This window comes from Cygnus olor, chromosome 1 (assembly GCF_009769625.2).
Source record: "Cygnus olor isolate bCygOlo1 chromosome 1, bCygOlo1.pri.v2, whole genome shotgun sequence".
Taxonomy (NCBI): domain Eukaryota; kingdom Metazoa; phylum Chordata; class Aves; order Anseriformes; family Anatidae; genus Cygnus; species Cygnus olor.
The window spans coordinates 29,359,520-29,373,512 of NC_049169.1; the positions used below are offsets into that span (position 1 = coordinate 29,359,520).

Genomic DNA, 13,993 nt, shown 5'->3' on the forward strand with positions numbered 1-13,993 from the left:
TGCCCAGAATAATTGAGTAGCTAAAAGCAGAGATTTTCTTCTTTTAAAGTCGGGGTTTCTGAACAAACTTGTGGCAGGTGGTAAGAGGAGGAAAAGAAAGTTTTGTCACAAGCTCAATGTTTTCTAGTTTAATACTCAAATAGATTTTAAATAAATATTTGTTATTTTGAAATTGTTGGCTGGGAAGCAACATGGAATGTGGATAATTGAACTGGATCATTCAGCTGTCCATCTGTCCTCTGGCTGCTTTCTCTGCTTTGCACGTTTCTGCTTTTTTTCTTTTACAGAACCTATGTTATTTGTAGGAGGAGGGGAGAGAACCCCCACACTTAGCAATGTTTTCTGTCCTACCTGATTTTAGTTCTTGAGGATGCAGTTTGTAGGTCATAAACAATGGCATCATCTTTCTATGCTCAGTCTGTTTGTTTGTTTAATCTACAACATACACAATCTCACTCTACAGACCCACATCTTATCAACTAAACCGTATCATATATTTGGCTTACTAAATAAATCAAAGTGGAGCTATGTTGCCTGTAGCAACGACTACTTGCACTGCAGTTATTTTGCTATCTCAGGAAAATTCTGAAAAAGTCTTCTAAAAATTGCAGTTAAAATTCTACTCTAATTATTTTCTCATATGGATTTAAGCAGATCATTCTCTTCAGTTTCACCTAACATCTGAATGTGGCAAGAAAGGAATCCTTTCAGATATAAATAGATCTATGTAATGTAAACTTGGCATTACGGTTGCAGTTTGGGGGATGTTTGGGGGATTTGGGAAGAAAACTATTTTCTCTAGCATATAGTTTTTCAGAGATTTATTACTTTGGACTTAGGTTGAAATTTTACATAGTAATGGTTCTCATGAACTGACCTTTTCTATCAGAACATCTTCCTGAAATGTGCAAACTGTTTCCATTTTTTCAAACATATGGACTGTAAATTAAATCATGCACAAATACAAGAATGAGGGGATTCTTATTATTATTCCTGCATTGATTCTTAGCTTTGTTTATGTTACATATTGTTAACATTTCACTTTGTTTTCCATGCTACAATAGGGAGTGCTGTGCAAACACTGTACCTCCCTGTTGGTGGAAGAATAGGGTAAACTGCACAAACGAGTGCTAAACATGGAACACTACTTGGATAAAAAAGCTAAGATACAATATAATTGCTGAAAAAATAATACATATGAAAGTTACTTTTGAGCAATTGAACTAGAAATAAGGAAACCCTAGAATCAAACAGTGGTCTAAAAACAGTCTCAGACTTAACTGTTACAGGTGTTCAGACGCATCGAACCAGAAGGTAAAGCTTGACAGAGGCAGTCATTTTAAAAGTTGGGAAATGGAAGTAAGCATTTCAGCTAGTGAAAAGCTAAATGATATATAGCCATTTTGTATGTATAAGCTTGAAATCTTGTCAAAAGTGCCAGAAGAAAAATATTATTTATCTCCTAGGTGGGTTGGTTAATGTATAATTCCTCACTGCTGTGACGGTGAAAAATATAATATAAAAAATATATACTATTATGTATTTGTTATTATATTTAGTAAAACATTTTATCTTAAATTCATTGCAAAAAATGAAAAATGAAGTACAAACTGTAGAAAGGGAAACAAGTTTTAGCACTGTAATACAGTACAGGTCAAGAACCATGTGCAAAGAAGATCTAGATGTATTAACAGCAGATAGATGGCAATTGCATGAAATATACAGATGTAACCTTATTTGCAGAAGGTCTTTAAACATCTGATTGTTGTGAAATACATGAGTGTAACAGCAAAAAGATCATTCTGTATTTACCTTCTTTTCTTACTCCATAAGCATTCACTACCGACTACTTTCGAAAAGAATGTAATGGTTTATATGGATTTTTGATTTGACCAAGTAAGTTGATAGACACAAGTGCAGCAGAAGTTGGCTTAAGGGCTGACATACTGAAATGGTATATATTTAAACAATCTTTGAGGATGTTCTGTTTCTGTAGATAATCAAACTTGCATTTTGCCAAGTGCTGTTTGCTTGCTGCAGTGATGAAGATTGTTATTGACACCTGGTGATGATCACTGTGAAGAGGTTTTGGTTGTCTATATTTATCTAAGAATAATATAATTCAGGCAAGTGTCCGTGTATGACAATTATAGAACCATACAATCATTAAGGTTGGAAAAGACCTCCAAGATCATCTGGTCCAACCACCACCCTACCACCAATGTCACCCGCTAAACCATGTCCCCAAGCACCACGTCCAACCTTTCCTTGAACACCCCCAGGGACGGTGACGCCACCACCTCCCTGGGCAACCCGTTCCAATGCCTGACTGCTCTTTCTGAGAAGAAGTGTCTCCTAATTTCCAACCTAAACCTCCCCTGGCACAACTTGAGGCCATTCCCTCTAGTCCTATCACTAGTTACCTGTGAGAAGAGGCCGACCCCCAGCTCCGGTCACCAGCTGGATTTCAGTCCGTTCACCACCACTCTCTGGGCCCAGCCGTCCAGCCAGTTTTCAACCCAGCAAAGAGTGTACCTGTCCAAGCCATGGGCTGCCAGCTTCTCCAGGAGGTGCTGGATGTACAACCATTGGCAACAATCAGAACAGAGATCTTTAGATGCCAATATTTCTCACAGAGTTCAAGCAGTTTTGCATTTATCCGTTGTCATTAAAAAGGCATTTTGTCCATAGGGCTGTCAGTATTGGATATATGGTAACTACTAGATATTTTGCATTTATATGCACATATTGTGGGACCAAGAAAGTTAAAAGTAAATTGCCCAACTGTATATATTAGTATTAAATGTGATATCAGCAATATTTGCATAACAAATTTTATCATTTCTCTTTTTTAACAGTTCTGTTGTTCTTTACAGATAATCTATTTTCAGCACATTCATTCTTTTTCTTGATGTGCAAGTTCTTTGTCAATAGGTGCTGTTAGTAGTCAGGCATTTGTGTATGTTTACAATGCAGTATTTAATATTACCCTACATTGTACATCTATTTTTTCATTGAAAAATTGGCTGTGAGTATTACCTATGAATTTCCCCGTAATGAAAACTACTCTCTGTTTTATTCTGTTCCTACCAGTGTGATCATTACAACAGTCTTGTACCTTTCGGATGCCCTTCGTAAAAACTTCTTGAATGAAAACTTTGATTACAAGGTAGAGTAAACATATCTAATGTAAGATAGATGCAATAGCTGCTACATCATCCTGTGGCTTGGTTGTTTGTTGTTATACTTAGCTCCAGCATCTAAATACCTACAACATACACCACATCAGCATTTCCAAGTGCTCAGAGATTAAGTTTGTTGTTGTTGTTGTTGTTGTTTGCTTGTGTTTATTTGTGTTTGTTTGTTTGTTTTAATACAGGATTGGCTTAAAAATCAAGAATGTTGTGTTTTGTTTTGTTTTAATTTTTGTGTTTTTTTTTTTCAGTCTCTATGGTAGACTACTTATTCATTTTTTTGTATAGCTTTTTTTTATTACAGAAACTATTTTTCTTTATTTCTCTGTTATTTCCCAGTTACCTCAGAAAGGAAGATTAATCCAATTTTTGACTCAATGTAAATTTATCAAAAATATGGCTTTGTGTTTCTCTAATTTCTCTCAGGACCGATTAGCTTGCTGCATACTTAAATTTTAAAATTTTGACACTCCATAACAAATATGCATGCCCGTTAGTGAGTACCTCATACAGTGAGGTATAATACCTATGATAAACCATGAATTACAGAATTATGTTTTTAGGATTCAGATGACAAGACTTGGAGTGAGTCCAAAATGGCCCATTCCCATGGAAACCAGAACAAATATTCTGTCCAACCAAGAGGCATTAGTCTAATTGCTTCATCATAAAAACTGCAGAATTTTTCTTCTTTGAGAAGACAGAGCTCCTGTTGAATTCAGGCAGAGTTGTGGATGCTTCTCTGAAAATCCAGACTCCTGTAGGAGAGATTGGAAGGAATGCATATTTATCTACTGGGCATAACTGAAAAGGAGGAAGCTTGTCCTTTACAAAGTTCTGCAATATAAGAGGCTATATGTGATTAAAGAACTACCTGCAAACCAGGCATCTATGTTCCCTAAACCTCCTTAGCAATGTTACTATCCTGCAGAACTGCAGTCTGCAATAGGGCTACCCTTACACTTCTTCATTCCTCCTGCCATGGAGCATTGAGTAATTGAGTAATAAGAAATCATATTTTAATTGATGTTAAATTTATCTTTTAATCTTCTTTGTAGAAATTTCAACACCCGATTCTAAAAACATATACACAAACATCTGTATATTTACAATTTGATAACAAAGCCTGGCTTCAGTTTTGTCCAGGGAAGCCTGTAACTTTTGTCCAGCGAGACTTGCAAATAAAGTTAGAAAGCAGAACAGGCCAGAAAATGATCATTCTCTTATGTGATAGCTTTTTAGGTGTCAGAATGCTTTTGGTTTAAAGGCAGAACTTAGATGCAGAACTTTTTGTAGTCCTTACTTAAATATACCAAAAACATATTTCCAAATTTAGAAGGTAAGGTTTCCTGGTTTTCTGGTTCAGGGTTGTAAAAAAATACATATATATATATCTGCAATTCTGAAACTTTTACATTTAAGAGATGTAGAATATGTAAAATAGATTATTTCTGCTGAACATTTTGGGACTGGTGAAAGTACACTTGGATGCAAAGAAATCTGGTCAAAAACATTTTGGGTAATTTATTACCTGAGACTGAAACAAGTGATGTGATTTGAAAATTTGCATGTTGAGTGGTCATAAAATGGTAGTACTGAGAAAATGAAATAACCAAATGCCATATGCTTATTGTAGATATGGGATTCCTACTTTTTTCTTGCTGTCATTTTTATAAACCAGTTATGTCTTCAACTGGAGATGTTCACACCTTCCAAGAAAAAAAAGGTTTTAGAAAAGTAAGTATTGCTGTCAGCTTCTAGAAAACTGTAATAGATCAAACACATCCCAAAATGCAAGATGTGGGAGGTTGCAAAAAGGACCTACCAAAAGAGCACAGTAACAATATTTCCACTGGCTTGAATGAGAGTTGGTTCTGTTCCTTTGTATAGGTCATCTGAGCTGATGGCAGCCTTCGTACAAGTGCCCAAATTAGTTCAGATACTGGGAGCGAAATAGACATGTTGTAGCAATGCCAACACTAATTTCTAGTTCATGCATTAGTTAATTCAGACTCATTCAGGTATTTCTGGTAGGCATTGCACTGTTATCTGTATTGAATTAATTGTATTTCTTTAAGCTAGAGGAAAACTATTTGTTTCTCAGGGAACTACAAAAAACAGCTGCTGCTTCACAGCTATATTGCTGATGTATATCACTTAGAAAGAACCAAAACTTTTGACAATATTGCAAATCCACCTGAATGTAGAAATCTAGTTTTAGCTGCGTACAACGGAAACAGCAAAAAGTTGGAAGAAAGCATCTCTTTGAAGTATTTTTTTTTATGAACAACATATGAGACATTTCATTTAACAGTGTCACAGAATGATGTATGAACTTGATTTTCTTAAATGATTTTCTACTGTTTTGCTTTATTTTTAATGTATTTTAGATATGGTGACATGCGGGTAACGATGGGATGTGAAATCTTCAGCATGTGGCAAAATTTAGGTAAGGAGTTAAACACTTTGTCAGAAGCTCAAAAACTGAAAAGCACATATTGTTACTTCAACTATTAAATACAATTACCAGTAATAGAGGAGTTGATGATAATTAAGTCCACATGAAGCCTTGATTCAAGTATAAGAAAACCCTCGTCATTTGTAATTCCCTTCTTTATAGCTAAACCCAGCTTTCTAAGCACTGATACTTCTATTGTGTTGGACCTCTCCCTATTTCTTCAGAGAGAACTAAAAGAAACCTGTCAAAGAAAATTAGAAGAGAAAGTACTGCTCATTTGGGGCAGAATTATTATGCCTGAAAATATACTTAAGTTCACGATTTTAGTTCTGTTGGCAAACAGTTTATGGAACAGGCATATATCTCAATTCTGAAGCTCTCCTGAGATGCTGGATTTGCATCAAATCTTCCCTTAAGTCCTAGCTGCACTAAAATATAAAGGCATAAACAAATCAGCAACTGACGCATAAATGACACGTCGGACAACAAGAGAAAAATATAATGCTTGGTTATAAACTTAGGAACATTTTTATATTTATAAGCAATAACTGTACAAACTGTTTAAAAATATAAGCCTTGGAGAAATTAGATGTTGTTTGGGAAGATAATCAAAACTGATTATAAGCTTGGGATACCAAGTTTGTCATCTCTATATTTCAATTATTCATTAGTTTAACACATTAAAGGGCTAATTAAAGATATGAAGGTCATCAGTGGTTACTGAGATCTATCACCTCAATTCTATACATTTTTTCCCTGGCAAGATATGTAGTAGTAATAAAACTGGACTTTCTGATCAGCCTGTACTAGAAAGATAAATATCCAAAATTAGAAATATTTGCTTATTAATGTTGTTAACATTTGTCGTGTAGCATATTTTACTTATTTACAGTACTTACTATTGATTAGTGACTCTAAGGCATCCATACTCTAACTTATTTGGGTACACGATGGATGTTTCTAAACTGGTATATCAGGGATCCACTTCTGGGTCCCATCTCCTTCCTGCATGCTAGGATACGACTTTAGTGTGCATCACTTTCCTTCTCACATTGTTTTCTGCTGAACAGAAGCCAGCTACGCAGGCAAGGAGGGAATCATGATGCCTTTTAATAGGGGCAAGGACTGTTGTGTACACCATGGAGTTCATCTGATAACGTGTCCAATTAAATCCTGCAGGCAGGGTATTTCATGTAATTGCTGTCAGCATTACATTAATGCTAGTCAGCATTACAAAGTTGTATTGGCAGTGCAATTCATCATAAGCTTTGGTCCTTGTATGGTCACCTTGCGTTCATATGGGTATGCATCCCAGAACGTTTCCAGCATAGAGGATTGTGGTTTTCCTTTGTCCAAATACCAAACAGAGTGTCAGTCTGGTGTGACTGTCCACTGGAAGATAGGCTGGGATGGAAATGGATTCCTAGCTTGGACAGTCAGCGTATTGTGATTATAATCCTCCTATTCTGAAGATCTCCGAAACTAAATGGTCAGTTTTTGCTATATACCATTCCTTCCTTTCCTGACAAGACCTTAGTTTTGTAGTTTCTGCTGAGTAGAGTGTGATGAGCTAATGGAAGGTGTTTTAGCACTGATTTTGAAAAGGAGTTGTTTTCAGAACAGCTGAGTCACATCTTCCTTAGCTGCAGTCAAAACATGTACTTCCATTTCTGTACTCACAAAACTAAAGATAGGTAAAAATTAAAGTACTTAACTCTTTCAGATGAGCGTGTAATATCAGATAGTTAGCCATTTTGTAAACACAAGAATGTAGAGCACAGTACCCAAACCATTCTTGGGAAAAAAAAGTGAAACGCCCAGAGTGCTTTTTGTCTTTGTTCTCCTCCTGAAGATTAACTTGGGATATGGGTAACCCACTGTCACATTTGAACTCAGTATTGCATAATAAAATCTGATAAATTACTCTGGCCATGTATTCTCCTGTTGTCTGCAGCTTTTCTCTTCGCTTTTTGTGTTTACAAAATAGCCCATGCTCTGATGGAGGCTAGGTAAAAATCTGTAGGCATTTAGAATTCTATTTTTTAATTCTTCAGGTAGTATTTGGATTGCTTGATAACTCCCAATTCACATTCAAGTTCATGTTCACTTTCATTTTAGGGGAACACAAGCTTCACTTTATTCCAGCATTGATTGGCCCTTTCCTGGAAGTGACCTTGATTCCTCAGCCAGACCTGAGGAATGTAATGATTCCCATTTTCCATGACATGATGGACTGGGAGCAAAGGCGAAGTGGCAACTTTAAGCAGGTACTGTATGTGAGGCCATTTATAAAAGAGGACTGAAATTCAAGCACTTCAGAGAGTGCCAGTCCGATTCATTAGCATTGAGGGTGGAGAAGGTGCCCACAATATTGTTATACCCATTGGAGAGGGATTACCAGGGTTTTCCCTTTTGACTGTGTGCAGGGGTAGTAAGATTCTGCAATGAATGAAATTCTGCTTTCATGTTAGTGATGTAACATGAAGGATAAAATCTATGGCCTGCCAAAGTGAAGAGCAAAACTTCAGTTGTCTTCCACAAGGCTGATTTTGTTGTGGGGTTTTTCATTTCTACTTTACAGCAGTAGGTAAGATTCAACTAGCTTCCCTTTGGGTTTGTATGAAAAAAAAGATCAGATGGTCCTTGAGGAATGTTCTTCTGTAAGGATCCAAGTATTCTTGCAGCTCAAACACCTTCTTAACGGGCTAGGAAGGAACGACCAAGTGTGCCATCTGCTCCCACAGCTCCCACTCACTTCTTTAAGGCTGCCTCAAACTATTTCTCAGTGCTTTCCTTCATGCTTTGTCAAATGAAGGAAATCAGAAGTATTTGAATTGATACCAAGCAATCATAATGCTTAGGGTGGGAGCTATATCACAAACACAAACCAAACTATTAAGAATGGAGGAGTACCTATGATGTAAGTAGGTAGCTTTTCACTATCAGTATATAAGCTTATTGTTAAAATAACCATCCAAATGCTAAGAAGTGTTAAGAATGAGAAGGCAAAAATCTGCTTGTTCTGCTTCTCTGTTTTTTCAGCTTGGGTTTGAATGTAAATTCTAGCAGATTTATTCTGTAATAAAATATCTTGACAACATCTTGGTTTCTCCCCTGGATTTGTGGTTGCTAATATATTACTGCTAAAAAGGAGCTTTGAAAAATTAGCACACAGTGTAGCCTCATCTCTCTCTTTTTTTGTTATAATTAATACACTTAAAAATATTCATTGAAGTCATTAGCCACCAAGTATGTTTTTAATTTTTTTTTGATAACTAATATGTAAATCCAGCAAATTGAATTTCTAGCCAAATACACTAGAAAGTAAGCAAGGCTGGGAACGTAAGTTTAAGCCTCCAAATGTTGAACAGTAGAGACATTTATAAAAAATGTAATCTACAAAGAGTGGGGTACAGGTTGGAAAAGATGAGATTTTTATTGAAGTCAAAGAAAATGGCTTGTGCTTAAGACCCTGCAGTGAGAAGTCAGGCAATTTATTTGGGCTGTGTGCTTTTTGTCTGACTCCATAAATAGATAGCTGCCTTAGCAGCAGCAAATGCTACTCAGCCTGTAGTTTTAAAGTCACGTTGCTCAATTTAAATTAGCTCCCTCCCTCCAGGAAAAAAAAAAAAAAAGGAAAAAAAAAAACACCAAAAAAAAGAAAACCCCACAAACCCTGGGAATGATAACAGCTTCAAAGAGATGAAATGACTTATCAGATTTACATGATTGACCAGTAATTCTAATTTAGCAAAGTCCCATACATTAAAAAAATAAGTCCACCTTCATTTTTATGTAATCTAAGTAAAGGGAAAAGAAGCTGTTTACACCACACTTATATGTTGCAGGTGGAAGCAAAATTGATTGACAAACTGGACAGCCTAATGTCGGAAGGTAAAGGTGACGAAACATACCGAGAGCTCTTCAACAGTATGTGAGTAATGTGTTTATCTTACACTAGTTCATTCAATTCAGTTATTTGTATTAGATGCTAATGTCAATGTAGAGAAGTAATGCTTACAGCAGTTGTGAATCTTTTTTTTTTTCTTCCTGAAATTCTGAGGAATAAAAACATTTTATAGTATTGTATGGCATCTGTAAAGTCTGGCTGTACTTCTTTGCATAGCTATAATTGGGAAAGGCTAAATCTGTTATATCACAGAACGTTCTCTGCCTAGATTTAAATTCAGAAAAGCAAGAAATGCTTCATAATTGTATAGAGTGCAGGTAGTGCACAAATGGGGCATTTTGAAAAATAGGCATGAGAATTCAACAAAAAGCTGTTTAGTAAGTAATTTTCTATTGCCAGAAATGTATACTTATCTGTGTAATGTCACTTGTTGATTTCTTGATTGATGTATACAATTTTATTTATTCTGATAAGATTATTTCTTATTATTTTCTTCTATAAATTACTTGTTAAACATTCACTATATTTTAATAAGTACCACTGAATTCTAATAGCAAAAGCTAGTAAAAATGCTAGGGTCTAAGGTTGCCCATAAGTTATCCCATTGATTGAAATAAATGATTGTCACAGAGTACAAGTACAAAATAACTAACTGAACTCTGTCTCCTTTGCTGTTCCTTAGAACTCAATTCCACCTAAGTGGAAGATTTCTCTCATTTCTGATGTGTTTAGTACGAGTTGTATTGTTCCTCTTCAAGAATCCAAGCTGCCTGTTCTTTAATGCTGTTAAACACACAATCTTTTTCTGTTTACGTAGCTTCTTAACCATTCCTTCTTCTTTAAATATTACTTTTTACCTCTGTTGTCTTTGCTTAAATAACAACATTCAGAAAAGCAAACATAGGTGTGCTCTAAAGTCTACTGCATATAATGTCTATGAATAGCAAACATAATAATGTGCAATTATATTGAGCTGAAAAAGATAGAACTCCTAAACATTTATCCTTTTCAAAAGCAAAATTGGGTAGAGATATTAGGCAAAATAATATAGGAATTGATGAATAAAGGTAAACAACAGTACCACATGCTAAAGTAGAACTTTCTTGCAATTATTCATGATTTTTTTTCATAGTCTTGAGTAAAGAGAATAAAAGGTAAGAATGTTTCAATATTTAGTAACAGTATTCTAACTTAAAAATAAAGTCATTTTTAGGGAGAATCTCTATAAAATTAAGTGTCATTGCGTTCTCCTGCAAAATACATTAGGATGTCAGTCACTGAAAAAGCTTAAAATTCTGTAAGGCATATTAGTGTGAAATCTAGTTCTTAACTTCTTTTAAGTTTTTGAGTTGGGTTTAAACTGAGGGAAGTTAAAATATGTTGAAAAATGGTGAGAGCTTTTTTTAAGTCTGAATGCTGAAGACATGTAGTAATCTAAATTGTAAAATGTCTCACAGCATCAGTATACTTGTTGTTTCTATTCTGGTATAACTGAATTATAACTAGACTTTTTGGCAAATTTCAGAGTAACAGCTCAAGTTCACTTCCAGCTCAAGAAAACTAAGTATTTATCATTAGTTTTTTGTTTGTTTGTTTTTTTATAGTTTTTGTTTGTTTGTTTGTTTGTTTGTTTGTTTTTATCTGAATTTGATTAGAGTCTATACATTACCCCCTCTCAACAGGAGAGCTTGGAGAAGAAGCTAATCTAAAATAGAGGATGATAGTTTTCCAGGGTATGTGGAGGAAAATTATTTAAAAGCAGACAATTTAGGGAGTCAGCTACCCTGAGATTTTTTCTGCAAAATTAAACTGTCTTCACACAGTGCAGGAAAGCAGACTTGTTTAGTCTGAAGTAACAGGGATGTGGTATTTACCCAAGGAATGTGAAACTAATGTAGGTCTGAGACCAGCAGTGATTACACAGTCTTTAACCAAAGCAAATGCTGCAATGTTACCTGACCAGTCTGAAGATTTGCCAAGGTTGGATTTGATAGGTACAGTTGGGAGCCACAGAGATGCACACACCTCCTTTGGATACACAGTAGTAACTGCAGTGGGTGTGACACATACCATTTTTGTCATGCTTTTTGTTTATTTTGTCTGAATCAGAAAATGAATTTAAATCTCTCGACTCCCACGTTAACTGCTGTTTTGTTTTTTTTCCAGAGATAATCGCTACATCTTTCCTTTGAATATCTTCTGTTTTCAGGGACAAATTAAAAGCATCTCTGGATGTCTCTAAAATACTCTGTGCTTAGAATTCACTGCTTATAATGGAAATATCTTTATCAAATGAAAACACAGTGAAAGTAGGGGAAGACGGCTGCTATTTGTTTTGAATCAGTGTCTTTCCAGGGACTTGAATGTGACCACACAGTGATTAGCTCATGATGCCATTTGAAGAGCTGCAGAACATTGCAGTGGTGAACATTTTGCTCTCGTGAGGAACTAGATGTTTTAATTGCTACCCAGTGTAATTGTGATATAAAAGGTGTCCTGATCTACATTTACATTGTAACCCTGAGAAGGAACCCCTGATTTAATTAGCACAGGGTGCCTGCTTCCATTTCATTAACAGTTGGTGGTTAGAACAAAATATTTGGAAGCCAAGGGATATACTTGAGTAGCTCTTTTGTTCTGAATCTCATGGATGCTGACATTTTGTTAAATCTATAGTTGTGTTCCAGTTTGGCCTAACACAATTTGGCCATTTCAGGTGTGGAGAGTAGGTGGCCACATTATTGAAGCACAAAGCCTGAGCTGGCAGGCTCCACTGACGACTGGGCTTCTGCTTGAAGAAATGCAGCTAGCGTTCAAGCTAAGCAGGCACTTAATATTTAGCTCTGTCAGTTCTTGGGTAATTTCACTAGCCATAAGGCTGTTGTATAAAAAGTGACGACTGCTCTCTCTCCCGTGCAGTCAGTCTTTCTCAGTCTTCTTAATTTCTTCCCCCAGCTGCATGACTGAATTTAGCGCTGCCTGGTCCATTAGACCCTGTTTGGACTAAATGTTTTGGTGTGCCTTGAACATTTTGTGGGGTTTGGGAAGCTCCTCTCTCATCTGTGAATTACAGCAAAATTGGACTTTGACCTGTCTGACTAAATGAGGGAACCTCTGGCTATAGTGAGATACCTGGAGGACTTTGTACTCCAAAGTGGAGATCTAGATGATTTTAAACACTGCTACGATTAGGTGCTTTTGAGTCAATTTTGAGTCAATTGAGAATAACTCTGTAGTTTAGGCATATAAAATCCACTTCGGTTGGGACTTAACTACATGGATGAGCTAACCTGAACATGTTTACAAGCCTGGTGTTCTTTCCTGGAGAGCTCTGATCCTCCAGGTCTCCACTCCACACCCTTATTCTTAGGAACCCAAGATAAAAACCAAAATGTTCAAGGGAGCTCAGATGTTAGGCGATAGTAGCATGGGTAGGCAGAAACATTTTCCTTGTTTCCCTTACAACATAGGCTTTGGCTGTGCTTTGGGACCTGTACGTACCATAAATTGTACGATGGAAATAGGCATAACACAGGTTAAGGAAGAATTTATCCATGTTTATGGGTGCATGTGGGGAAGAGGTTGCATTTGGGAAATAAATAGATCCAACAAAGGGATCAAACAGAAGAGAGGTATTAAAATAAGGCGTGCACATATTTTCAAACACAATGTGATGGTGGGGAAAAAAAGCTTAAGCCAGTCATTTATTTCTAGTTCTATCTAGGTATTGCCATGAGAAAGCCAAGGGTTGTATCTGAGTAGCTCTGTTGTTTTGAATGGTAGTTCTGGGCATAGTGGTGAAAGATGTATGGTGGAGAGGGGGAGGCATGCATCAGAAGGCAAGACATAAAATTGTTCACTGACAACACTGATATCAGTTTGAAAAAGTAGTTTGAATGCATCTACACCACCCATTTGTAGAAATTATCTATTTATAACAAATATGCCAATAGAGTTATAAAGAACATGTGTAAGTCAAATACAGATTAAGCCCATCTGTTTTAAAAGAGAACTCGGACTTCTGCAGGTTTTTCTACAGGAACTGTAGGTAACTATTTTGTTGAATTTGGGTTAAAATGTTCCTGTTTAACACAAGGTTGAAAGGCAGTAGAAAGGAAAAATCAGTGCAGTAATCAGTGCTTAATAATGTAACAGGCTCTACTCTTATTTCTTGCTAGACACAAAAACTTGTATTGAAAGGGAACATCAGGGGTTTAAAAGCAAATTAAGTTAGCTTATGCATTCTCTACGGAAAGCAGAGATGCTGGATTAGTGCTTCAGCCTCTTCTGTTGGGGATGGCTTTGTCATCCATCTCTCCCAGCAGTGACTGGTAGCCAGTCTTTGAACGTAAGAGAAAGACATCTGATTGCCTCCTAAAAAGAAGTGGTGAGTCTAAGATCGATATAAGGGTGCAGAATGAAGATCAATGT

At 36.2% G+C, this 13,993-nt stretch overlaps 1 protein-coding gene across 5 annotated transcripts in view; it reads left to right on the forward strand.

The window, feature by feature from the left end:
• The window catches only part of DOCK4 (dedicator of cytokinesis 4), a 249,294-nt gene that overhangs the window by 193,893 nt on the left and 41,408 nt on the right, over positions 1 to 13,993 (forward strand). For all 5 annotated transcript variants that reach the window (XM_040550612.1, XM_040550631.1, XM_040550644.1 and 2 more), the window contains exons 28-32: positions 3,094 to 3,169; positions 4,831 to 4,931; positions 5,585 to 5,643; positions 7,771 to 7,919; positions 9,501 to 9,586. In XM_040550612.1, the coding sequence (XP_040406546.1) occupies positions 3,094 to 3,169; positions 4,831 to 4,931; positions 5,585 to 5,643; positions 7,771 to 7,919; positions 9,501 to 9,586 (471 nt within the window). The remainder of the gene's footprint in view (positions 1 to 3,093; positions 3,170 to 4,830; positions 4,932 to 5,584; positions 5,644 to 7,770; positions 7,920 to 9,500; positions 9,587 to 13,993) is intronic.